General features: G+C 43.4%; 1 protein-coding gene across 1 annotated transcript in view; it reads left to right on the forward strand.

The window, feature by feature from the left end:
- Nucleotides 1-697: 697 nt before the first annotated feature.
- RPS6KB2 (ribosomal protein S6 kinase B2) overlaps nt 698-27,241 on the forward strand; it is a gene marked incomplete at its 5' end in the record, with an annotated part of 74,069 nt that continues 47,525 nt past the window's right edge. Inside the window, 7 exon segments of the mRNA XM_073597290.1 lie at nt 698-732; nt 4,396-4,516; nt 11,386-11,454; nt 19,542-19,689; nt 22,597-22,654; nt 26,461-26,561; nt 26,870-26,960. Of these exon segments, the coding sequence (XP_073453391.1) occupies nt 698-732; nt 4,396-4,516; nt 11,386-11,454; nt 19,542-19,689; nt 22,597-22,654; nt 26,461-26,561; nt 26,870-26,960 (623 nt within the window).

Below are 27,241 nucleotides of genomic sequence, written 5' to 3' on the forward strand. Positions count from 1 at the left end.
CAGTTCATGTGCTTCTGAACAACATATAAGAAGTCTTAACACATCATATCTTCCACCTCTGTGCATATGGGATACTTTTATGCAAAAGTGTTTTCAAAATCCTCCAGCAGTGGTAAGCTGGCAGCTCACCTTACACTTAGACCTGTTTTTTTACCAGCAGGTCTAAGCATGCAGTTCCCAGATGTAAGCTCCACTCGCTCTCCAACTCCTCCTTTCACGGGTGCATAGTCTCAATCAGCGATTATAAAAAAAAAAAAAAAAAAAAGGAAATATTTAGTGCTCTGTATACTTTACTTTTTTTTTTTTTTTTTTTATTAAAACCGGATAAAACATAAGTTGTAAACTCACATAAATGGCACTCAACCGTGCCCGTATAATGAGCAGATAATGCCATCCCAGCTTGCTTCAAATAGTTATCAGTGGCCACAGGATGACATCCGAGGGTCTGGCTCCTAATTCCCCAAACGCGTTGCGTCCTTCGTCAGTGGGTCACCCATGTTTGATACAATTATATTTTACATGATGTGTCTTAGAGGTCCTAAATTAATACGCCTACTTAAGAAACTCCAGTTGCACTTATTAATGGGGAACAGACACTCTACAGGACATCTGTTGGCACAGACCTAGTTACTTCTGTTCCTGTTCCCTTACCACTGTTGTATAGATTACACTCACTAAATCTTTTGTTTTGTTCCAGGATGATGACACAGAAGGCATTGGGTGTTGCGATGTGTAAGTACAATAATCATACCTCCCAACTTTTTGATATGGGAATGAGGGACGACTATTAGGAAAAGTATGTAGCATAGTACACATCCTGCCACGCCCCCTTAAAGGAAAATTCTACAAAATAAAATAATTAGTTAGACCCCTTTCACATTGAAGCGCTTTTCAGGTGCTTTCATGCTAAAAAAAGCACCTGAAAAGCTCACGAAAAACTATTTCAATTAAAATCAATGAATGCTTTGGGGATTCTAGGGGAATCTAGGATGGAAAAGGACCTGGGGGTCCTAGTAGATGATAGGCTCAGCAATGGCATGCAATGCCAGGCTGCTGCTAACAAAGCAAACAGAATATTGGCATGCATTAAAAAGGGGATCAACTCCAGAGATAAAACGATAATTCTCCCGCTCTACAAGACTCTGGTCCAGCCGCACCTAGAGTAAGCTGTTCAGTTCTGGGCACCAGTCCTCAGGAAGGATGTACTGGAAATGGAGCGAGTACAAAGAAGGGCAACAAAGCTAATAAAGGGTCTGGAGGATATTAGCTATGAGGAAAGGTTGCAAGCACTGAACTTATTCTCTCGGGAGAAGAGACGCTTGAGAGGGAATATAATTTCAATATACAAATACCATACTGGTGACCCTACAATGGGGATAAAACCTTTTCGCAGAAGGAAGTTTAACATGACCCGTGGCCATTTATTAAAATTAGAAGAAAAGAGGTTTAACCTTAAACTACGTAGAGGGTTCTTTATGGTAAGAGCGGCAAGGATGTGGAATTCCCTTCCACAGGCGGTGGTCTCAGCGGGGGGCATTGATAGTTTCAAGAAACTATTAGATAAGCACCTGAACAACATACAGGGATATATAATGTAATACTGACATATAATTACACACATAGGTTGGACTTGTGTCTTTTTTTTTTTTTTTTGTTTTTCTTCCAACCTCACCTACTATGTAACTACGCTTTCACACTGGGACAGTGCGCTGGCAGGGCGGTGAAAAAACGCCCCTCTCGATTGAAATGAATGGAAAGCTCTTCAAAAGCACTCAGTGTTTTACTGGCAGTTTAGAACCACCTCAGCGTGAAAGGGGCCTTTAGTGCTTTTTTTTTTTTTTTTTTTTTTTTTTAAGATAAAAAGTGCAATTTATATACAACTATATACAGTAGATCAGACCAAAATGAGGGACAAATGAGTAGGTAAAGGGGACAGAGGGACTTTGTTCCAATTCAGGGACAGTTGGAAACTATGGATAACTGATGATCTTGTTTCTACAGTTTATTAAAGTGTTTAACTCTAAAAAAAAAAAAAAAAAAAAAAAAAAAAAAAAAAATGGATCCTGCTTATACAGCATAGTGCTTGTGCTGTTATTTGGCCCCCTGCATCAACTAAAAAAAATCCTGTCAGTTTCTGCCCTCCCCCCTGTAAACTGACCATGGTTTATCATGGCTGCTAAGCCCTGACACCGTGGTGAGTTTACGTGCCTCCGTCATCCGCTGTGTCTCCTCTCTCCCCCAAATCCCCCCCCCCCCCGCCTGTCAGCTCTATCAACTCCACGATCCTCCCCTCCAGCTTCTAAAATAATATTATTATGCCTCTACAATCCCCCCTGTTAGATAAAAACATGTGCCCCACTGTATGTCCTTTATTAACCTCTTCTCGTCCACGCCATAGACAAAAGACAGCTGCAGCGCAGACCTACTTTGCTGGGAGGGTGTCCATAGACGTCCTCCTGTGCTCGGGCGGCTGGCCTGCGCGCCCCCTGCAGGGCACGCGCGGTGCGCTCTGTGATCAGAGAGTCTGAGACTCGGCTGATCACAGATCGGAGTAAGGGGTCGATCCCAACCCCTTACCACATGATCAGCTGTCAGCCAATGATAGCTGGTCATGTGATGAAAACAGAGCCGGTAATCGGCTATTTTTTCAGCGTGAGGAGAAAAAAAAAAGCTGATCACCGGCGGCTGTGAGAGGGACATCTGTCCCAATTGTGGAGAGTCTCTGCAGAGGCTTCTGTGTCACCTATCAGTGCCCACAGTGTCACCTATAAATGTCACCAATCAGTACCTCATCACCAGTGCTGTCCATCAGTGCCACCTATCAGTGCCATCTTATCATTGCAGCCTCATCAGTTTGTGAAAAGATAAAAAATTTCATTTGAGTACAGTGTAGCATGACTGCGCAGTTGTCATTCAAAGCGTGACAGCGCTGAAAGATAAAAATTGGTCTGGGCAGGAGGGGGGTTTAAGTGCCCAGTAGGCAAGTGGTTAAAAAAAAAAAAAAGGAGATTTATACCTTATATCAGAGCGTCTCCTGGCACTCACGTGACTCCTTGGCCCTCTCCTCCCAGCTGATGTCAGCGGGAGTTCTCAGCCCCTCCCGCTGTATCTGTCAGACTGGGAGAGGAGAGAGCTGAGGAGTCATGTGAGCGCCAGGAAACGCTCTGATATAAGGTATAAATTGGCTTTTTTTTTTATAAAGGATATACGGTGGGGCACATATTATCTAACAGAGGGGATTGTAGAGACATAACAAGTGGCTTTACAACCACTTTAACTACAGTTTTACTTGGTAAGGTAACAAACTGCTTAAAACTGTTTGAAGCTGAGTTTGCACTAAAAAGCAAGTTTGGCTTATTACTAGCTGTTTTACCTGCCAAAGTGTCTGTACTTGTATTACACACCCCTGCAAGGTGATGTCACTATTTACTTATGAAGGGTTGCTGCTTTCTGTGGTGCTTTCCTGCTGCTTGGACCATTCTGATGGTACAGAGCCTTGGGGGCACTCTGCACATGCTCAGTTTAGTGTGTATTGCTAGAGAGGGGTGTTTTTTTTTTTTTTTTTTTTTTTTTTATCTTTATCTTGGGAGAGTGCATGTGATCAGCACAGGGCTAATCAGCTCTGTCCAGACAGAGGGTCGGGGGTCCTGCAGCCTCATAGGACAATCTGGGGAGAAGGAAAACTCCTCGGACAAGCTTTCTTGTTCGATGGTTTTTATTAAGCTGTGTATATATAAGAAAGACAGAAAAGCTTATAAACAGTCACATGGGATACAATCACTTGGAACATTAGTGTATGCAAGCTTATATGCCGGAGGGTGAACGCTAAAAGTATAATTAATACAGAACCAATAAAACAGGTTGACAGAGGACTGAAACATAGGCCCACTAATGGCCTTTGTACGCTGTGGGGTGTGCCTCCAGTCCACCTGTTCACCCCTAATGGTCCTCCAATAAGCTTTAACCAGGCGCTGATAGAAGTCACAAGACTGCCCTAGCTGCTGATGAGAAAAGGTATTTAGCAGTTTATTTCCGAAATAAAACTATTGCATTTTCATGTTCTGTGTACTGTGGGAGACCAGATATAGTGAATGCAGGGTCCTGGGTTAAGTAACACTTTAAATGTAGATACACAAATGTATATACTCCTCTGGAGTAGATGTTGGGTGTAAATGAAACCTGAAGAGTTAGCAGTTCATCTCTGCATTGCACTGAAAACTAAAGACTGCATAGAAACTTGTAGCAAGTATTCCCTTTTGTTATCTGTGAGCACAAAACCTGATTCAAGCTGTATAATATAAGAGACGGGAGAATAGAAGTTCACACAACTCTGGAAAAACACTGAAAGTAAAACCTACATGTGCTTAATTTAACAAAAATATATTTGCTTTCCAGGCCTGTTTCTCCTTGTACCGAGTATGACCTGTCAGATAGCAGAATGTGCCCAGGACAAGAGACCCTGTCTCCCCAGTGCTTTCACATATTGCGAGTACTTGGATGTGGCAGCTATGGAAAGGTGAGTGTGTAACTAATATGAGCTTATTCTGCAAAGTGCTGCAACCCTGAGCTACCAGATTTCACATTACCGCCTGCAGCAAGTTTAGAGCAGCCACAGCAATAAAACATGACTGCTGATGGACTATTATACATTGATAATGGGTAATAAAAAAAAGTCTTCTGTTCCTGACAACCAGCCTTTTCTGGTACATTAATTTTTATTGTAACAAGTAAACCATTTTGAAAAAACATTCACCCACGCAGGGGTACAGCACAATGGACTTAAAGCTTTTGTTAACCCCCCAAAAAATATGGATGCTGCTCCTTTTTTAAAGCATTTTATACAGCACAGTGCTTGTGCTTTGTAATTTGGCACCCTGTAATACCTGGCTGATCCTGCCTGGCTATACCCTCCCTTCTGCAAACAGACCACGATAATCATGGCTGCTGAGGTCTGACATTGTGGTCTGTTTGTGTGCCTCCTTCATCCGCAGATGACGTGTCTCATGGAAGTCCTGCAGGAGGGTTAAGGTAGCAAGTTCATTCTTAGGACAGACCCAGACTGCTCAGGTGTACAGGTGTAAGGTTGGAAGAGCATAGGACCACCAAGGTGGCCATACTCTGAGAAAATGTGGAGTGAGAGTCATTGAGAATACTTGACATTTTTATCATTAATAATGAGGTCTGTTAAAGTGCTCTTCACCATAGCAAATGGAACAGAGGGTTTCTTCATGCGCTGGCTATTACCTGTTTAGCGGCTATAAACTGATAAGAAGCCAATTTTTGCTGATAATCCCTGAATTGGGCAGTGCAACAAGGCGGTTTTGGCTTCCCTATGTATGGGTATATGGAATAAGTAATGTAGAAGACCAAATACCCTGGACCAGAACCCAGTGGTGTGGGGACCAGGCCACTAGATGTGTACCACATCCCCTCATTGGCAGCACCCTCTGAAGCACCGGTCGCTATAAGATGGGTCTGTGCTCGCTTTTCGGGCTGGGACCCAATACCATTGTAAAATTTTATATGCAGCTTCCAGAGTAGCTGTGTTGAAGGAGCACTTGGTCACGGAGGACCAGGCCATGTTCCATTCTTCTGGGTAAATGGAGATCTCCGGGTCTCGTTCCCACCGTAACTTGCAAGACTCAGCCGCAGGAGAGTCTATAGCGACTGAAGAATAAACCATCGAGATAGCACCAGGTGAACAGAGGCAAAGGTGTTCAAAAAGTGTTTTTTGGAAGGGATAGGACGAGTTGTGTCCCAGCGAACAGACCCAATGACCTAGTTGAGTGTAGCAGAAAAATTCAGCAGAAGGAGCCTCGTGGGTGTCCTGAAAAGACCAGGAGGGAAGAGTACGGGACGAAAGAAAATGCGGACCTCCGTAAATCCATGGGAGGAAGGAGCTTGGTTGATCCAGGCCCGATGGAAACGGGGTTATTGAAAAGGGGACATCAAATTGCCAGAGTAACGGACAGAGTACCAAAGATTTAAGCTATGGTGCATAAGGTGGCTAAGGGAGAGGGGGACTAAGTTTATGAGGAAGCCACAGCAAGGCTGTAAGAGGAATCGGGGCGCAGTTGGTGAGTTCGAGGAGCACCCACAACTGGGATGTCCGAGGTTGTATGGAGTAAAGTTAGTTGGGATGTTTGGGCAGCCTGGTAATACTTAAAGTAGAAGTCCAGCCTGAGCTTATTTAGCTAGGCTTCTCTTATGGGTCACAGGAGTGCAATCAGTTTTGCACTCCTGTGACCCGTTTTCAGCAGAGAGCAGTCTGAAGTTTGCTCTCTGCTGACGTCACCGGAATCAGTCCAGGCACTGCGTCATCACGACAAAGTCTGGATCTACCAATTGCCTGGACTGATGCCTGTCTCAGCCTCTCAGTGAGTTGCTGAGAGACTGAGACGGCCACTCCCTGACCCTCCACAGCTCAGCGCTCCAATGAGCGTAGAGGAGAGCTGCTGACAGGCAGCAGCTCTCCGCTTGGGGAGCTGAGAGAACCGAGCCATCGGCAGAGTTCAAAGGGCAGAGACACCAGGGGACAGATGCAGCATCAGTCCGATGCTGCATCCACCTAGGTAAGTATGATGGGTTAAATAAAAAAAAAAAAAAAAAAAAACCATAGTTAAAAGAGAAGTATGTTAGGACCCCCAAGACCTCCTCGCAGTCTATGTCTGTAAAGAGTGGAGCATGACACTCGGGGGGGGGGGGGGGGGGGGGGTGTGTGTAAGTCCAGGGAGGAGGAATTCTAACAATCCGGAAAGAAGCCTTGTAGCTGGGTCATCATGGAGGGGGGGGCAAGGAAATATTTAAGGCAGTGGTCTTGTATGGGTTAATGTGGAGCCCAGAGAAAGCTGAAAAACGAGAAAGAAGGGCTTGCAGATTAGGTAGGGTGGTCAAAGGATTAGTTGGGGTCAAGAGCATCATCCGCAAAGAGGCTGACTTTATGGTGAGTGCCAGCATACGGGATCTGGGAGATATTGGGATCATCTCTAAGGTCAATGGCCAGGAGCCAGGATGAAGAGTCGGCAATAGAGCGCAACCCTGTAGGAATAGAGAGCCGAATTCCACTGAAGGATTGATTCCCCAAAGCCCCAACGTTCCAGAACATATCACAGGTACTCCCAGGAAAGCGAGTTAAACGCTTTGTAGATATCAGCCGAGAGCAGAAAGCCTGGAATCTTGCGATGTCCAAGCAAATGTATCAGGTCCACCTGATTCCTATGAACCAACATAAGCAGATATTTGTTAATACAAGTACTTAGAACCTTTCCCAGAAAACCAGCCTTTTAACAATCTAGCATACACGATTTGATACTTGGACCCAAAGCCCAATTATAGTCTTTGTGAGGGGTTTTTAAAAAAAAAAAAAAAAAACTTTCATAGTCTCTTATCACTGTATGTTTTTTAGGTTGTTTTTTTGCCACTGGAAGTGACACAAGATATTCTATAGATGATTTTTTTTTTTTTCTGTACCTGGAAATGTTTCCTGCTCTCCCACTCCATCGGTCTGTGATGGTGTAAATGTGTAATGCCTACTTCCCTCATAGAAGGCATCCTCACAAAGACTTGTAGTGTTGGGAGGGGAGTGGGTGTGCCTGATTAGGACATTTAGCAACTGCTAGAACAGAATCCACTTTTTATTTGTTTTTTTCTGATCGAATGTTTCTTTAACTTCAAGCAGAATCCAAGTGACTTTAAAGGCTACATTCATATTTTTAAAAAATGGACTGTGCTGTCAAATGGCCCCAGTAGGTTAAAATATATACGATTCAGTTTTGAAAGTATTGCTTAATGTAATTGCTATACCAGTAGGCCACTTGAAGCCTACAGAAAAACTCCCATGTTGTTGGCATTCCCCATCCTGGCTAGTTACTAGGGTGTGGCGTATGTTGAGTGCTCTCCCCCCAGCATCACAAGAGTGAGCGCTCAACATTTGTTCAAGAGCTGCGCATGCACAGTCTGGTGTCTCACCCTGTAGCAGCAGGCACTGAGCTTGACATTGCTCTGTCTAATGCTGAGTCTTTAAAATCCTTTACTAGACGCTATTGTCCCCAAGGAGTCTCAAACTGCTGCTTCGAAACCCAAGCCAGGCACCCAGTTTAGCCACAAACCTTGGGTTTAAGTACCCCCCACCAACCCTCTTCTGCATGAAGTGACACCCCTATTTTCCAAAGCTTTTGCGGACATCTGGACAGCCACATCTCAGACAGGTTTGGGAGGGAGTTTCTGGGTGTTACAAATTCAAATTATGCTCTCTTCCTTTTCCTCAGTTCATGTCTTTCAACCTACCATTATCACTGCATAGAGTATCAGTTCTTGCAGGTTCTCTAGATCAATATGTTGTAGTCCCAATACCAGTGGTGGATAGGTTCTTGGGGTTCTACTTCAGCCTGTTCACTATTACCAAACCAAAAGGGAGCATTCGGCCATTAGGCATCTCAAGTTCCTAAATGTATTTGTTCTGGCCCAGCAATTTCACATGGAATCATCTAGATCTGTAATGGCCTTTCTTAACTAGGGAGTCTTTCTGGTTTGTGTGGTCAAGTAATATGTACCTACATGTCCCTATTTTACCAGTGCGCCAGCATTTCTCTCATTTTGCAGTGGTCCCTCAGTACTTTCAGCTTGTGGGCTTGCCTTTTGGCCTGTCCTTGGCACTGCAGGTGTTCATTAAAGTCTTGGCCTTTTGCTAGCTGCTGGGCTCTCAAGACATTCCCCCTACTCTATTAGCTTTTAGACGATCCCTGAAAACCCTTCTCTTCAGAGAAGCCTACCCTACCCACATCTAACAACTGTTTTTTAATTTTCTCCATCAGCTCACCCCCCACAGTTGTTACCTTTTTTGTTTCCACTTGACCCTCCCCTCTAGATTGTAAGCTCTAACGAGCAGGTCCATCTGATTCCTCCTGTATTGATTTGTATTGTAAGTGTAATGTCTGCCCTCATGTTGTAAAGCGCTGCGTAAACTGTTGGCGCTATATAAATCCAGTTTATTAATAATAATAATAATAATTGTGGGAAATCTGGACAATATCCTTATCAGGGAGCATTTTGCACAGGTTCTGACAGTGTGGCTCAAATCATCCTGATCTTGGGTCCTGAACCTTCAGAGCCCAATTCCTTCCTTGAAATATCTGGGTCCAATCCTAGATGGTTCACAGGTTTTTTTCTTTCTCAGGAGAGACTTTACGCTCTCCATTTCCAGACTTGTTTTTTTCAGTCATGGACTTGCCCTACCCTTACTTTGCACAAGTTTACTGACAGATGGTCTCATTTCCCAACTCCACTCCAAACCATTACAACTTAACATTCTGTTATTGTGGGACAAGTTGGAAACGCTGATTCACTTGTCACCAAAGACCAGGTTGTCCTTTGACCTGGTGGCTCAGGAATGCAGTTCTGGAGTCATGGGTGTCCCGCCTTCTAATATCTTGGATCATTACAACAGATGCCAGCCTATCAGGCCGGGGAGGAGTCCTAGACCCCTTATTGGTGCAGAAGACTTTGGAGGAATTTCGTCCCTCGAATAATGTTCTGAAGTTTCAGGGGATTTGGTTGTCCCTGCAATGCTGGATGTCCAGTCTGAGGGGTCATCTGATCCGGTTGCAGTCAGTGCCACAGCGGTAGCATATCGGTGGATGCTCTGTGGGATTAGTACAGCTGATCTATGTCTTTCCTCCCCTGAAATTCCTTGCATGGTTGAAATGAAAGGTATTGAAGTGATCCTCTGTAGGTCTGGACAGTCCCACGTGGATGTTGTACTGTAACCTGATTGGACTTTTAGTGGAACCTCTGTGGGCTCTTTCAGATAAATTGTGTGTGTGTGTGTGTGTGTGTGTGTGTGTGTGTTTTTTTTCTTCATAGTTTAGTTTTCCATTATGAACAGTATCTCACAAAAGTGAGTACACCCCTCACATTTTTGTAAATATTTTATTCTATCTTTTCATGTAACAACACTGAAGAAATGACACTTTGTTACAATGTAAAGTAGTGAGTTTACAGCTTGTAAAACAGTGTAAATTTGCTGTCCCCTCAAAATAACTCAACACACAGCCATTAATGTCTAAACTGCTGTAATCCAGTAATCCTTGTCCTTAGTCTGCTTGTCTTCAGCAAACTGTTTGCGGGCTTTCTTGTGCATCATCTTTAGAAGAGGCTTCCTTCTGGGAAGACAGCCGTGCAGACCAATTTGATGCGGCGTATGGTCTGAGCACTGACAGGCTGACCTCCCCCACCCCTTTTAACTTCCGCAGCAATGCTGGCAGCACTCATATGTCTATTTCCCAAAGACAACCTCTTTATATGACGCTAAGCACATGCACTCAACTTCTTTGGTTGACCATGGCGAGGCCTGTTCTGAGTGGAACCTGTCCTGTTAAACTGCTGTATGGTCTTGGCCACCGTGCTGCAGCTCAGTTTCAGGGTCTTGGTAATCTTCTTATAGCCTAGGCCATCTTCATGTAGAGCAACAATTCTTTTTTTCAGATCCTTAGAGCTCTTTGCCATGAGGTGCCATAACGAACTTCCAGTGACCAGTATGAGAGTGAGAGCAATCACACCAAATTTAACACATCTGCTCCCCATTCACATCTGAGACCTTGTAGCACTAACTAGTCACATGACACCGGGGAGGGGAAATGGCTAATTGGGCCCAATCTGCACATTTTTACTTAGGGGTGTACTCCACTTTTGTTGCAAGCGGTTTAGACATTAATGGCTGTGTTGAGTTATTTTGAGGGGACATCAAATTTACACTGTTATACAAGCTGTACACTCACTACTTTACGTTGTAGCAAGTTTCATTTCTTCAGTGTTGTCACATGAAAAGATATATATAATAAAATATTTACAAAAATGTGAGGGGTGTACTCACTTTTGTGAGATACTGTAAGTATGCATATTCCATATCTTCCCAATCCCTGTGGAAGTGGAGAATAACTGTAGCCTCTGTCTTCTGTGTACTGTGCTTAGTGGCTGCATGGTAAATGCAGGGGGCTGCTCACTGAGCACAGGCACCATTCAGAGAACGCTATACATTTTCTCAAAACTTTTTCGGAGTGGACAAGGTGAAGGGGCACCAAATTGTCTCCATCTCATCCAACCAGAGAATGCCTTGTATGTCAACTATACTGTAACTAACCGATCAGGTGGAAAAATTATTAGGAGGTACAGTTTGCAAGTCTCTTCTGCCAAAAAACCTTTTTTCTCTTGCTCCTGTCCTAGTAATTTTTTTTTCTATTGTACGCTGATTGCTGCTCCTGTGTAGTGCAGTATAGACACCTGCCAACTGTAAGTTTTGAACTGTTATATTCCCTTTTGTGTTAGATGCTCTTAGCAGCAATACCCACATGTTTGTTTGCTCTAAAGATGTTGTCGTCTTCTTTGCAGGTGTTTCAGGTGAGGAAGGTGATTGGTTCCAATTCTGGCAAGATTTTCGCCATGAAGGTGTTACAGAAGGTACGATTTATAACCTAAAGTGGTTGTAAACCTTAGTTTTATTTTCATTTTTTTAAATAACAAACATATCATACTTGCCTCCACTGTGCAGTTAGTTTTGCACAGTGTGGCCCTGATCATAGTCTTCTGAGGTCCCCCGGTGGTGCTCGCGGCTCCTCCTCACATCAGTAAACCCCCCCCCCCCCCCGGGAGAAGCGCTCTCCCTAGGGGTTACCTTGCAGGCGCGCTCCAGAGTCCAGCATTTGCATCCATAGACACAGAATGCCGGACTCGGCCCCGGCGCCCGCGTCATTGGATTTGATTGACAGCAGGGGGAGCCAATGGCTGCGCTGCTATCAATGTATCCAATCAAGAGCCGAGAACCCCAGGCAGAGAGGAAGGGCGCGTCTCCGCTGAGGGAAACTAAGGGCTCGGGTGAGTAAAACGGGGGGGCTGGGGGACATAGGATGCATTAAGGTGAAAAAACACGAGGGTTTACAACCCCCTTAAACTAATACTTTGAGGCACCTTTTGATTTTATTACAGCACTCTTTGGTCTTTTTGGTATAATTCTATCAGCATGGCACATCTTGACTTGGCAATATTTGCCCACTTTTTGCAAAAACACTCCAAATCTGTCAGATTGCAAGGGCATCTCCTGTGCACAGCCCTCTTCAGATCACCCCACAGATTTTCAATGGGATTCAGGTCTGGGCTCTGGCTTTTTTTTTTTTTTTTTTTGGCTTTGGTCCTAATGGGGTGCTTTTCTGTTCTTAATTACAGAAGGCATGGGAAAAACCTAAGCATACCCCTACCTCTTCTAAGAAAAGGTGCCCTTCCTGCAAAGCATCCCTTTAAAGAGAGCTTGACCAAGACCCTGTGCAAGGACTGCATAGCGGACCTAGTGAAGCATGAGCAGGGAAAAGTAAAGCAGCCACAGAGCTCAGAGCTTTTAGTCTCCTTACAGAAGGAACTTACGGATATTTTCCAATCCTATCATTCTGCTCCTTTTTGGACAAACACCCTGCACTTCAATCAGGGCATCAAGCCAGACCATCCAGTCCTCTGCCATCCACTTCCAAAGAAGACAGTGATTCAGAGGAGGAAGCCACAAGCAAGGCTAGTTCACCCAAAGCCTCAAGGAATGCGGATAAGGAGGTGTCGGACAGAAGAGTGTCTAGATATAAGTCATCTTTGGACGAAGTGGATGAATTGATTAAGACCATTCATACCACTCTTAGCATCCAGGAAGATAAAGTTGATCTTTCCCTGCATAAGATGTTTGAGGGCTTGGGAGAAACTAAACAGTTTTTCCAGTACACAAAGTCCTCTCAGAGGCTGTCAGGCGAGCCTGGAAGGAACCAGAAAGGGCTCAGTTTTTCTCAATCTCTTAAGCTTAGCTTTCCTTTTGAGGAAGACGTATCGCATGTATGAAACAAAAGGCTGAAGTTAGATGCAGCATTTTCCCAGATTTCTTGCAATACTTACTTGACATTTGAGGACATGGGCATCCTAAAGGATGCCATGGATAAACGTGCCCGTTTCCTTAAAAAAAAAAAAAAAAACAAACAAACAAACATGGGACTCGTCTATGGCAAATATTAAAACCGGGCATGGCTTCAACCGTGGTTGCCAGAAACTTGGAGCATTGGCTAGAACAGTTGAAACAGCACATCGAGGGAGGTACCTCCCGAGAGGATCTGTTGGATATCATCCCAGTACTGTCGAAGGCTGTGGGATATTTAGCGGCTGCTTCAGTGGAATCGATCAGAATGTCGGCTAGGCCTTCAGCCCTGGTAAATTCAGCGCAAAGGGCGCTCTGGTTAAAAACTTGGTCTGGAGACTCCGCTTCTAAAATGAAGCTCTGTGGTCTCCCCTTTAATGGGGATCTACCTTTTTGGCCCTGACTTAGAGGCCATTTTAGTACCGCAGACAAGAAAAAGGCTTTTCTGGCAAAGAAGACGCCTTTAATCAAAGAATTTTCATCCTCTTCAGCAAACCCAGGCCCCCAAGGAAACAGTATATAAGAAGCCCTGTGGGTACACAGAGGGGAAAAGGTAGGGCTGCTGCTCTGTTCAGATGTCCCGAACAGCCAGCTAAAAGCCAGTGACGGTGGTCCTGCTGTGGGAGGGAGACTTCTAGCCTTCCTCCCTCAGTGGCGGGCAGTAACCTCCAGTCTGTTTGTCCTGAATGTCATCTCCCAGGGTTACGGGCTGAAGTTTTCGGAGAGACCTCCAAACCGCTTCTTTGTGACTCAGATCCCCAGAGCACAGGACAAGTCCCTAGCCCTGATATCCCTTTTAGAAGAGCTGAGGCATCAGGGAGTAATTATTCCAGTACCTCAGGAGGAGGAAGGTCTAGGGTTTTATTCTCACATTTTTCTAATAAAAAAAACCCTCGGGAAAATTTTGTTTTGTTTTGAACCTGAAACTCCTGAAACGGTCCATTTGTTGCAGAAGGTTCCGTATGGATGCGATCTACTCCGTAAGGAAACTACCTACGGGGGGGGGGGGGGGTTTATGGCTTCAATTGACCTCAGGGATGCTTACCCGCACATTCCAATAGCGGTAGAATCCCAGAAATTCTTGCATCTGGCAATCGGCTCAGAGGGCAGGATAGCCCATCTGCAGTTCAGAGCCCTGCCTTTTGGTCTATCCTCGGCTCCGAGAATCTTCACTAAGGTCATGGTGGAAGCCTTGGCGCCTCTGAGGATCCAGGGAATCATGATAGTTCCATACCTGGAACGATCTGCTTCTATTCGCCAGCTCAACAGATCATCTGCTGTCAAATCTGAACAGCACAAAATACCACTTGCAAGACCTAGGTTGGATCCTGAACGAGAAGTCAAACTTGGTCCCTTCTGAAGTGATGACATTTTTGGGGTACAGCATCGACTCTGTCCAACAAAGGAACTTCTTGCCAGAAGAGGAAAAGGGAAAAGATCATGGGGACAATAAAACGGATCCAGACAAACTCGCCAGTAACAGTGCAGTCAGCAATGTCGACTTTGGGTCTTCTAACATCCTCCATTCTGGCTGTTCAATGGGCCTGTCTTCACTCAAGGGATCTGCAGCAAGTGATTCTCCAAAATTGGAGGCACGAAGAACCCTTGGAAAAGAGGTTCGTGATTCTGGCGCAAGTGAGGCTAAAGTTCTGGTGGTGGAGGAACCAGTTAAACCTAAGCGAGGGCCTACTTTTGGATATTTCCTGCCTCAAAAACAATCACGACAGATGCAAGCTCCTGGGGGAGGGGGGCTCATCTGGAAGATCGTTTTGCCCAGGGGACAAGTTCAGATGCAAAAAGATCATCCAATTGGAGGGAGCTGAAAGCAATTTGGATGGGTCTTCTCTGGTTTCAGGAAGAGATCAGGGGTCAACGCGTTCAGGTCTTGTGCGACAATGCCACGGCAGTCCCCTACGTAGCAAAGCAGGGAAGTACCAGGAGCAGGGTTCTCCTGTCCTTGGCTTGGGAGATCTTAAGCTGGGCAGAAAAGAAACTGAGGGTCCTAAAGGCAAAACTCCCAACTTGCTTTTCCCTGAGCAGAGGGGATCAGGCATAAGGTTTGGATGTTCTGGCTAAGCCGTGGGACTTCCATTTGTGCTATGCTCCCCCCCTTCCCGTTAATACCGCTAGCCCTCAAAAAATTTCAGTAAGAGTCCACAAATCTAATACTGGTGGCTCCCTATTGGCCAAGAGGATTTGGTTCTCAACACTCCTGAACCTAGCGCCGGAACTCCATTGGATGTTACCCCTACGGGATGATCTTCTAAGCCAGGGACCCATCTGACATCCAGACGTAAGCTGGTTTAAAGGAGCAGCTTAGACCAGGTCTAAGTTAGCAGCCTGGTTTCTGAGGAGCAGATCCTAAAAAAAGGGGTCTGTCGGACAAATTGGTTTCTATGCTGTTAAACGGCAGGAAAAAAGTCACAAGATATTTATTTCAAGGTTTGAAAATGCTACAACTGCTGGTGCGGGACAAAGGTATTTGCCGCAGGAGACCATTTCCATCCTGGAATTTCTTCATGATGGAATTGAGAAGGGGTTGGCGGTTAGCACCTTGAAGACACAGGTGGCTGCATTATCAGTTTTTTATTTTTTATTTATTTTTTTTTTTTGGAAGTACAGTTATCAAGAGATACATTAGTTGTTAGGTTCTGTAAAGCAATGGCTAGGTCAAGACCAGCACCTATTAAAAAAAAAAAAAAAAAAAAAAAAAAAATTCCAAGTTGGGACTTGTCAGTGGTCCTGCGGGGGTTAACGGAGGAATCCTTTCGTACCTCTAGAGGAGGCAACATTAAAAAATTGGACTCTGAAAATGGCCTTAGTAGTAGCAGTAACCTCTGCAAGCTTTTTGCATAATAGAACCTTTCCCAACAGTCTTTCCAGATCGGATAATCCTGAAGGTGGACCCAGGCTTTCTTCCTAAAGTCTCCTCCGCCTTTCATCGTTCTCAGAAGGTGATTCTACCAACAGTCTGCACATCCCCAGCCAATTCTAAAGCGAAAGTTCCATACGCTGGATGTGAAGAGATGCCTAATTCATTATCTGGAATTGACCAAACAATTTGGGAAGTCCTATTCCCTTTTTGTGCTGTTCTCAGGGACACGTAAGGGACAGCGTGCTTCCAAGAGCTCAATAGGAAGATGGATCAGAACAGCCTTCGAGGAAGCCTACAAAGTCTCGGGGCAGATACCGCCAGAGGGTATCTGAGCCCACTTAACGAGGGCAGTGGCAACATCTAGGGCTGAGAGGGCCCAGTGCCTCTCCCGACAAAATCTGTAAAGCGCAACGTGGACAAGTTTCACTACGTTCATCTGGCATTATAGAGTAGATCTACTGTCAGCCTCAGAGCAGGTCTTTAGCCAGAAGGTCCTACAGGTGGTGGTCCCACCCTAGAGTAAGTTTCTCGCTTATCCTCTCCAGGTGCTGTCCTGAAAGACAATTTGAGAAAACCTTAGTTAGACTTACCGGTGATGGTATTTCTAGAAGTCTTTCAGGACAGCAGCTATTGCCCTCCCTAGTGGTTTCCAATATGACTTGCACTTTTATATTATATGTGTATATTTTGTTTTGTTTTAAGATTGTGCTTTTCAGCATGGCTGGGGGTTTCTCATTTACGACTGAGGCCACGGGGGAAGGGGGCTGCCATAAAAGATATTATTTACAGTGGGAAGTTGGGTGGAGCTGTGCTGTCCTGAAAGACTTCTAGAAATACTGTCACCGCTAAGTCTAAGGTTTTCCCACATGCTTTTGGGAGACTTCAGATGTGTGTTTGCAAAATTTAGCCGGGCTTGGATGTTTTTCTTAAGAAAAGTCTTCCGTCTTGCCACTCTACCCCGGGAGATTGTTGTCACATGTACCACACAGCCAGTACTTTCCAGATATTCCTTTTGCTGTAGGATACGACTAAGAAAATGTCAGGAACTAGAATGCCTACTAGAACAGCTGAACTTTTATTTGGGGTTATCAGAGGCACTTTAACGACTTAAAGTGTTGTTCCGGCCAAAATTATACTTTGTAAAAAAAAATATCCCTATAATACACAAGCTTAATGTATTCTAGTAAAGTTAATCTGTAACTAAGGTCTGTTTTGTTAGTTTATAGCAGTAGTTTGTTATTTTATAAACTTACAGCAGGCCGTGGCCATCTTAAGTGTGGGCATCTGAAGCCAGACTGTATTTCTTCCTGGATCTCATCCTTGCAGATCTCGCACATGCTCAGTGCAGCACAAGCAGTGTAATAGGTTTCAGGTCAGGTTTCCATAGCAATGGCAGTGTCAGAGGAAGTTGCCACCCCTTCCCAGAAGGCATTGCAAACAGGAAATGATGCGATGGGCCAGGGAGGAGGAAGTGAAAAATGAATACAGCAGATATACAGTAGGTGCTGAGAAAAAAATTAAAAAACATCCAATTCGTTTACAGTGCACAGTTTAGTGAGGGTTGCTGAAGAGTTGTAAAAGTGGGTGGAACTCCACTTTAAGGACCAGACTCGTTTTGGATTTTAGGTGTTTACATGTTTAAAACCTTTTTTTTTTTTTTTTTTTTTTTTTTTTTTTTTTGCTAGAAAGAACACCCAAACATTATATATGTTTTTTTTTTTTTTTCTAACACCCTAGAGAATAAAATGATGGTCGTTGCAATACTTTTTTTTTTTTTTTTTTTGCACCGTATTTGCGCAAGCGGTTTTATAAGCGCACTTTTTTTGGAAAAAATTCACTTTTTTGAATTAAAAAAAATAAGACAACAGTGAAGTTAGCCCAATTTTTTTTTATATTGTGAAATATAATGTTACGCCAAGTAAATTGATACCCAACATGTCACGCTTCAAAATTGCGCCCGTGGAATGGCGTTAAACTTTTACCCTCAAAGATCTCCATAGGCGATGTTTAAAAAAAATTCTACAGGTTGCATGTTTTGCATTACAGAGGAGGTCTGGGGCTAGAATTATTGCTCTTGCTCTACCAGTCAAGGCAATGCCTCACATGTGTGGTTTGACCACTGTTTTCATATGCGGGTGCTACTCGTGTATGCGTTCGCTTCTGCGCGTGAGCTCGTTGGGACGGGTTTTTTTTTTTTTTTTAAAAAAAATTTATTTTTACACTTTTTTTTTTTTTTTTTTTTGGTGTCACTTTTATTCCTATTACAAGAAATGTAAACATCCCTTGTAATAGAAAAAAGCATGACCGGACCTCTTAAATATGAGATCTGGGGTCAAAAAGACCTCAGATCTCATATTTACACTAGAATGCCATTTAAAAAAAAAGTCATTTAAAAAAGATGACATTGAAAAAAACATGCCTTTTTAAGAGGCGTGGGCGCAAGTGACGTTTTGACGTCGCTTCCGCCCAGCAGTGTCATGGAGACGAGTGGGCACCATCTTGGCCTCACTCGTCTCCAGGCACAGGAGGGAGACGGACGCGATCGCCTCTGCCACTACCGCCGGCTCCGATAAGCGGCGGAGGGCAACGGATCACGGCGGGAGGGGGGCCCTCTCCCGCCACCGATAAGTGATCTCGCGGAGAATCCGCCGCAGGGGCCACTTTTATCAGAAAGTGAAAATGGGGATACCGGGGTTATGGCAGCTAGCTGCTGCCATAACAATGATCTCCCCCTTCAAAGTTTGGACATACATCGGCGTGCGGCGGTCCAGAAGTGGTTAAATGATGGCAGGTGTGTACTGACTCCTATTTAACATAAGTTTGAATGTGATTGTTTAATTCTGAACACAGCTACATCCCCCCTTATAAGAGGGTGTGCACACTTTTGCAACCACATTATTTTAGTTTTTTTATATATAAGAAAAAAAATAAAATTTCAGGTGTGTGGGTGTTTTTTTTTTTTTTTTTTTTTTTTTACGAAGTTGTACAGTTTATAGGTCACATTAAAGGTGGAAAAAGTTCTGAAATTATTTCTTTGTCTAATTTTTTTATTGTTTACATCACAGAAACCTGACATTTTAACAGGAGTGTGTAGACTTTTTATATCCACTGTACATCCTCACCTAGGTGGATGCCTCAAAGACTGAGAACTGAGCAATCAAAGAACGCTGATTACTCAGTTCTTGGTCTCCACACCCTCCTAATGTGTAATTTGCATGTTTATTTTTGGCACTCTTCTACCATATAGCTGCCCAACCTCCTAGTAGTTTGTCAAGTTCTTCCTGTGATACTACATCCTTGGAGATGGTATTGTCCATCCAAAAAGAAATTGTGTATCAACTGGAATTTTACCCCTTCAATCAACAAAATCTAGGAGGTCACTAGCCTAGCCGCTATGCCTCTCTAAATGGAATCTTAAAGCTGTATTACCATGTTCATGGGGAATTAAAACATATAATGTAGAGACGTCACATGTCAACCACGTGGTCATGAAGGTCTTACTGTTGTAAGCAGAGAGAAATCTGTGACATATTGTTGCTAGCTGCATTTTATTAATGAGGTCTGAAGTGTTGGGTAACCCTGCTGTATATAGCAAAGCACAAAGTGAGATATCCATACGTTATGAGCCCCTCCTAGCTTGTTCAGTATATAAATATTTGCTTCCAAGTATTCAAGTTTCCTTCCTTTTCTTCTTCTTTTTTTTTTTTTTTTTTTTTTTTTTTTACACAGGCCAAGCTGATTTGTGAAGCTAAAGACACCGAGCATGCAACAGCAGAGCGCAATGTGCTGGAATCTGTTAGGCATCCCTTTATAGTGGATCTCATGTATGCATTTCAAACTCATGGAAAACTCTATCTCATTCTGGAGTGTCTCAGTGGTAATTTCCCTTTTTTTTTTTTTTTTTTTTTTTTTTTTTTTTTTTTCCCTCTTGCTTTCTCTCCTTTTTTATATTCTATTCAAGTATGTATTCTTAAAGCAGTACAAAACCAAAAATGTAATATATTGCAGCTTACCAATCATTAGATGTGGTGGCTGCATTATTTATTTATTTTTATGCCTTTTCCCCCCTCTGTTTTCACCTGGTCATCTAGCTAGTAACACCCCTCCTGTATTAGAATGCCCCACTCTGAAGGAGCACAGGGGCACCTTTTGGAAAGCAACATTGTCAGTCGGGGGGGAGTGGAGTATAACTTGTGCTAGCAGATTTAAATATACTAACAAGTTGAAGCCAAACTCCAGCTCACACTGCAGTTGCAGCAACAACTTTTTTTTTTTTTCTTTTTGGGGTAAAGGTTTTACATAAAAGCTAATCATTGTCGGCACCCCCTGTCAGTTGTAAATGGTGTGTCCCAAACTGCTACATCTTCAGGAGAACTTGCTCTGTTGAAAAACAGACTTGCTTGCCAAATCACCACCCATATAGCAAGGATAACTTGCTACAAATTTGTGGCAGTGTTGATCTGTAAATCTGTTAATTTGCTGCACACTTTCACTGGTAAGTTGTACGCTTGCAGAGCACTTGAAGCACAAGTTCTAGTTGACACTTTTCCAATTTGTGTCTTTAGCAAGAGCAAAGTTGCAGTGATGAGTCTACAGAAAGAGCTCTGCAAGTCTAAAGCATGAAAATTCAGCCACAGTGACCCCTGTGGTGGGATGACTATTGTACAACATAACATAACCAGAACTTGCAGCAGACTTGCAGAATGTTTGCAAAGAAAGTTGATCTGGAGTCATACAATGAAGACTTGCTGCAATTGTGCAACAACCTGGTGAAGCCTGACATGTCTAGCAATAGCTTAGCAAGTCATTTTCAAACTTTGAGCACAATTGCTTGCTATCTGGGCAGGTAAAGTAAAGGAAAAAGTCTAAAGAAAACTGATACCACCGTCACAAATAAGACCTGGTAAACTGCAAATATCATAAATGTTTTGCTTTTGGGTTTAATACTGCTTTAACTCACTGAAGTACCTTCAATTGCTCTCATCCTCTTCCAAATCTCCAAACTCCTTCCTTTTTTTTTTTTTTTTCTGTGATCCAGCTTCCTTTTGCAACTGCAGACCAAATATAATTGAAGTTGGCGGCTTCCTTGGCTATAAAGGATAGGAGGGTTAAATTCTGCTTTTAAGGGCCAGTTCACACCACATGCAGTCCAGTGCGTGTTTGTTTGGTTTTTTTTTTGTTTTTGTTTTTTTGTGTTTTTTTTTTTTTTTTTCCTGCATGGAAAGCAGGTTGTATGGTTTTCCAGCTCCAGAAAAAAAGTAGAACATGCTGCATTTTTTTTCCTGCACTGTACGGCATCAAAAAATGCACCGGACCCCTGTACAGTGGGGGAAAAAAAGCATCTGGAATGCATTAAAACTGCTTCCGGAACGGATCTCGAGTGTTTTTATGGTGTGAACCAGCCTAATAAACAGTGACAGGAAGGGGGAAGTGGCAGCAAAGATGCAGCCTGCTACAGTGTACATAGATGGGCTCTCTGCCTGTCTCTGTATGTCAGCTTTACAGTTGGTCTTCATTATCTCCCAGTTTAGTTCTCTATGAACTGGAGGTAATTTATTTTTTAATTTGGCGCAGTGATAGCAGCACTTTGTAAAACTGTAACTTTAAAAACAACCTTTCTGTTTTGGTGAAGCTACCAAAACTGATGGCAGTGCATTTTGAACCTGGCACAGAATATCTTAAAGAGTGCAGCAAATGCTTTAATAAAGCTGAGTTCCAGTCCTATTTATGTTTATTAAAAGCCGCAGCTACAAAAAGTGTAGCTGCGTACTTTTAATAAACAGCCACTTACCTGTCCGACGGTGCACTCACCGCGCTGTGGTATTCCCATGTCCTCCCTCGGCGGCACTGACATCTCTACTATGGGCACCCGACTGACGGCTTGCGGATTCACAGTCGGGTGCCCACTGCGCGAGAGGCGCTGCGCTCTGTGACTGGTCTCCGAAGTCTTCTTAAGTCTTCTGTCCTATGTCCCAGAAGACTTCAGGAGGGAGAGCTTCTGCTTCCAGTCGCCTAGGCTGAATGGAAGTGGGAGCAGGTACCTGTCAAATTCCTCCTCCCTCCTCCTTCTTCTTTTGTTCTATAGTTTGGCTTTTCCTAATGTCATTCCTCCATAAGCCCTGGTTCACACCCAATCCAACTTTGAAATCGTGTGACTTCACTGGAAATCGCACAATTTTAAAGCCACATGTCAGTGCGACTTCATGCACAGATATCTATGCAAGTCGCACCTGAAATCACCAAAAGTAGTGAAGGAACTACTTTATTTCTAATTGGTGCGGCACCGCAAAATTGATTTGAACAGTTCCTTTGCTGACAATTGGGGGCGGCTTGTCATGTGATTTAGACCTGTCAGTCCCACGGGTGTGAACAGGGGCTAACTGCTGTACAGAGAGTGAGCGTTGTCACCCTAGGACAGGAAGTGTGTTCCTGGCAGGGTTACCAGGTGAAAATAAAATAATGCAGCTGCCACATCTGAGGACTGGTTTATTGCAATATTACTTTTTTTTTTTTTTTTTTTTTTTTTTTTGAGTTTAGGTGTACTAAATTGCCTACAGGAATATCTATTTTTTTTGGAGAACAAAGACTGTACATACTATACAGATTTCTGCTGTCTACTAAGTGACTGGTGTCCTGTGTATTAAAAATGGGATTGCACAGTCTGACTAGCCATGTAGCCGCTTTATACTGTACACTGGAATGTTAAGACTTTTAGTGCAGCTAGCATAGGTTGTATGTCAGAAGATTGGCTAATCATAATGAGTACTTTTGGCTCTTACTGCAGGTGGAGAACTGTTCTCGCAGTTGGAACGAGAGAGGATTTTTATGGAAGATACAGCCTGGTATGTATATCAATTAGCATAGATAGTGTGCGTAATGAGTCATTTTGTTATATGGCTAAACTTATCAAGGTTTATTTTCTCTATCACCTGATGAGGTGCACAGTATTCAGAAACAGTTGGGTTATACCGCTGCCTAAAGGAGGTTGTGACATAAGCCAGCCTCTGTATAACCCCTCCTGTGCCCATCATGCCTCAGGTTTTTTTTTTCCACCTCTGCAAAAAATCTAATTTGAATTTTCCCTAATCCTCCTCCAGGATAGCACATGAGAGAGAATGGTTTTGCTCACCTAATATAGGCAAAACAAAGCATACAGGCTACTTTGTTAGTATGCACAGGACCCCACCAGGTTCAAGGAGTTTTCCAGGTCCATCAATCTGAATGCTTTAAGTAAAGGGTGAGCAAAATACTTTTTATAAGAGGTAGAGTTTTCCCTAAAATGTTCATTTTTCCTAGTTGGAAAGGCAACTATTCTCCTTTTTTGTTTCTTTGTGGGTCTAGCGGCTTCCCCACTGATTTCAGTTCACAGGCTGTCCGTTTTCATCCAATCCCCCCCATAGAGGGGAGGGGGACTCTTGACAGGTCGGACTCTGCACAGTGAATGGAGACGGACCTGTCATCTGCCTGGGGATCAGCAGAGCGTTCTCCGCTTAGCAAGCAGAGTCTGTCATAACGGATCCGTCCTGTGTGAAAGGGGCCTTAGTGGCTTTTTGTTGCCAGATTGATATCATATGTGGCACTAGGAATGGTGGGCACTTACACCCATCTTTCAAGTGGATGTAAACCCAATCTCATCCTTTCTAAACTACTGCCATAGGGGTTATCTATAAGGATATACATGCCTCCTGCATGTATCTTTACCTGTCAAATGTCTCCCCTCTGTCTGTTATTAGACCCGAAAAACTGCATATTCTGTGGGTGGGTCTGTTGTCTGGAGCTCGGTGGGTGGAGTCGTGATGTCAGTAGACTCCCCGCCCATCTCTACACTCCCCTTGTCAATCTAGTTACATAGTTAGTAAGGTTGAATAAAGACACCAGTGCATCGAGTTCAACCTGAGCGAGTGTGGGTGCATGTCTACAATTATCCCTATTTTTTTTATTTAAGGTACCCATATAGCGCTGTGTCAATTTTTTTTTAAATTTTTTTTACGCAGCGCTCCACACATATATCGCACACTCACATCGGTCCCTACCCTCAAGGAGCCCACGGTCCCTAACATTCATATACTAGGGCCAAGTTTGGACAGAAGCCAATTAACCTACCAGCATGTCTTTGGAGTGTGGGAGGAAACCGGAGTACCCGGAGGAAACCCACGCAGGCACAGGGAGAACATGCAAACTCCAGGCAGGCAGTGTCGTGGTTGGGATTTGAACCAGCGACCCTTCTTACTGCTAGGCGAGAGTGCTATTCACTACACCACTGTGCATTTCTCCTGTGTATTTCTTACACTGAACTTCTGCTATGATCTCTAACATCCAGTGAAAAGACAGGAAAGTAACCACATGACTTCAGCATGCCAAATCATGCTGAGGTGTGGAACAGCCAATCCTTGCAGAGCTGCTGAAGAAAGGAGTGGGGGTGTCTTTAGGCTAGTGCATGAGATATGTAAATCACCTGTCACTCACAGCAAGGGGGAGGATTTGACAAAGTTTTTTTCTCTTTGTCACGTTTTATCTCGCTGAACAATAAAAGAGAATTTCTCAGAGCTGGATTAACTCTGTGTGGCAAGACTGGGCTCAAATGATAGGAAATCTTATTCTACATTATGACATTAAACCCGAAAATTTTTTTTTTTTTTTTTTTTTTTTTTTTTTTTTTTTTTTTTTTTTTTTTTTTTTTTTTTTTTTTTTTTACGTTCACTTTCAGGTATGTCCAGTTGATTTGCCTTTTTTTCCCCTCCTCAGTCTGTGCAGAAGCAGCTGGTTTGGCTAGCATAGTCCTCATGTTTGTGCAAGCAGCCATTTTTTATTTATTTATTTTTTTTTTTGGTTTTAGAAAGACTCCCTTCCTCCCTAACAGGTTGGCAGATGGTTTTGAATGTCACTTCCGCCTGCCTGTTGGTGTAAGAAGCTCACAGATGCTGGAATGGGGAAAACCATGGGCAGTAGCTCAGAACTTTAGCTCTGAGGAAGGGGCCCCCCCCCCCCAAAATGTGTCAGCCATCCAATCGTTTGTTCCCAGGGCGGGTTACACCTGGGCTGAATTGCACCAGTTTTATGCTTGCTGTTTTTTATCTGCTTGTGAGTATCCATTTTGTCTTGGTGCATTCAATAAATATGTCTATGGTAATGAGCAATGTGTTTGCGCCCTCCTGTGTTTTTGCAGTTTATTGAAGATTTCCCAGTCTGAGGAGGGCTGCACCCCAAAGAGGCATTGAGGATTGAAGCATTGTTGAAGAAAACCCCTGGATTTAACGTTGGAGTGTTTTGGGAAAATGTAGTGGACCTGTTTTCGTCCCATTCTTTTAAGACTTATCCCAGTGATTTTTGTTGTTAACCACGCGGCTTATTTTTGGTCAAGTTCCTGTTTTTTTATGGCGTTCCGCCTGTTCTGGTGGATTGCTGATTTGTTCCCACAGCCTTGCACTTTCTAAGGCTCAGTGTTCTACAGTGTCATTCCACTTGGTTGTAACATCTCTATCCTGGTCTAGGGCACCAGGTTGATCCTCTAGAATAGTGATGGCTAACTTTGGCACCCCAGATGTTTTGGAACTACATTTCTCATGATGCTCATGCACTCTGCAGTGTAGTTGAGCATCATGGGAAATGTAGTTCCAAAACATCTGGGGTGCCAAGGTTCGCCATCGCTGCTCTAGGATTTCTCTCTGGTCCTGGCAGATCCTGTCTTGCGAGGGTTCACCTCATCTGCTTCAGCTTCTGGATGTTGGCTCTGTAGGTATGTCTGTGTTCTAGATGGTTCCTAATAAGTTGGGTCTGTCACTTGCTGTTGCTCATCCCTCATTTTGTTTGCTTTTGGGTGCCCCAACTGTTTCTGAGCTCATGTGTCTCCTAATGAACAATAGGATGAAATAAGATTTTTGTAGTTACTGTAAAATCTTTTTTTTTTTTTTTTTTTTTCTTCAGTCAACTGAGGGACACCAGTCCCACCCCTTCTTTTTGTTTTTGTATTTATTTGCTGGCCCTGTGTATTGCTCACTAAACTGAGGCATGCTGAGTAGAGGAAAGGCTATACAGGGGCTGGGTTATGACTTTACAGTTTCTCTGCCTCCTGTGAATGGTTGTATAACAGTTTCTGAATTCTTATGTCCCTCAATGGACTTAAAGATGAAGAATTTGAGGCAAGTACAAAAATTAATAATTTTAAAGTGATTCTAAAGGTAGAAGGTTTTTTTACCTTTAATATATTTTCTGCATTAAGGTAAAAAAAAATGTTCTGTTTTTAGCCCCTCTAAATACTTAGCTGAGCCTGATCTCGATCCATCGCTGTGCTCGAGAGCAGCGGCTCTCTCTCCGCTCCTTCTTTCCTCACTGGCCATGGAGGAAGCAGCAGTGGGTGCCATTGGCTTCTTCTGCTGTCGATCACAGCCTGTGAGGTGGGAGTAGGGGTGGGGCTGAGCCACACTGTGTCTGTTAATGGACACACACAGCGTGCAGCGTGATTGAGCCCGCATGAGTGCTCCCGTAGCAAGCAGCTTGCTATGGTGGGAGGAGCACCAGCAGGACACATGAGAAGTGGAGGATCAGGCCACTCTGTGCAAAATCCATTTCACAGAGCAGATAAGTATATTATGTATGTTATTTAAAAAATACGATCACTTTAGGTATTTATTTTTTGCTTGTTTTGCAGCTTCTACTTAGCAGAGATTACTTTGGCTCTTGGACACCTGCATTCTTTGGGGATTATCTACAGGGACCTGAAGCCAGAAAATGTTATGCTTAGTGTACATGGTATGCCTGAGAATTTTTTTTTTTTTTTTTTTTTTTTATTTGCTTTATGTAGACCTATTAAAAGAAACAGCCACCCCATACTGATTACTATGTTTGGTGGGTATACATCTTTAGATTTTAGTAAACATAAATAATTGTATAATGCAACTCTCTCATGGTGTCTTCTTGACCAATTTCTCCCCTTTGTTGCATGAATGCTCCTATTTAGGGAAATTGAGGAGGGATTGGTCATTAGCATACAACCCTGACACCTTCTTTAGCACTGATTCCATTTTTATTCTAGCTAAGTATTTGTGTTTTTTCTTTAGGTCACATTAAGCTCACCGACTTTGGAATGTGCAAGGAGTCCATTCATGGAGACAGTGTGACACACACATTCTGTGGAACTGTGGAATATATGTATGTATTTGACAGCATTTGTTGCACTAGAATTGAGAAAAGGGAATTCCTGAAGGCTTATTCGGTAAGCCACAGAGAAGTGTACACAGAGCAGTAACCAACCTCAACCAGTCATATTCCCATTTTTGTTACCTGCTACACACCGGAGATTTAAAGGAAAAATCTTCTTGCCAGGGGCAATGCAGAGTAGTCCTCTTTTTCTGAAAGTTGGAAATGCAATTTTGGTTGCTGTGTGTTTTGGACATTTCAATGTAGTTAAAGCTGTAAGAAGTGATAGCTTG

This window comes from Aquarana catesbeiana, linkage group LG08, assembly GCF_042186555.1.
Source record: "Aquarana catesbeiana isolate 2022-GZ linkage group LG08, ASM4218655v1, whole genome shotgun sequence".
NCBI lineage: Eukaryota > Metazoa > Chordata > Amphibia > Anura > Ranidae > Aquarana > Aquarana catesbeiana.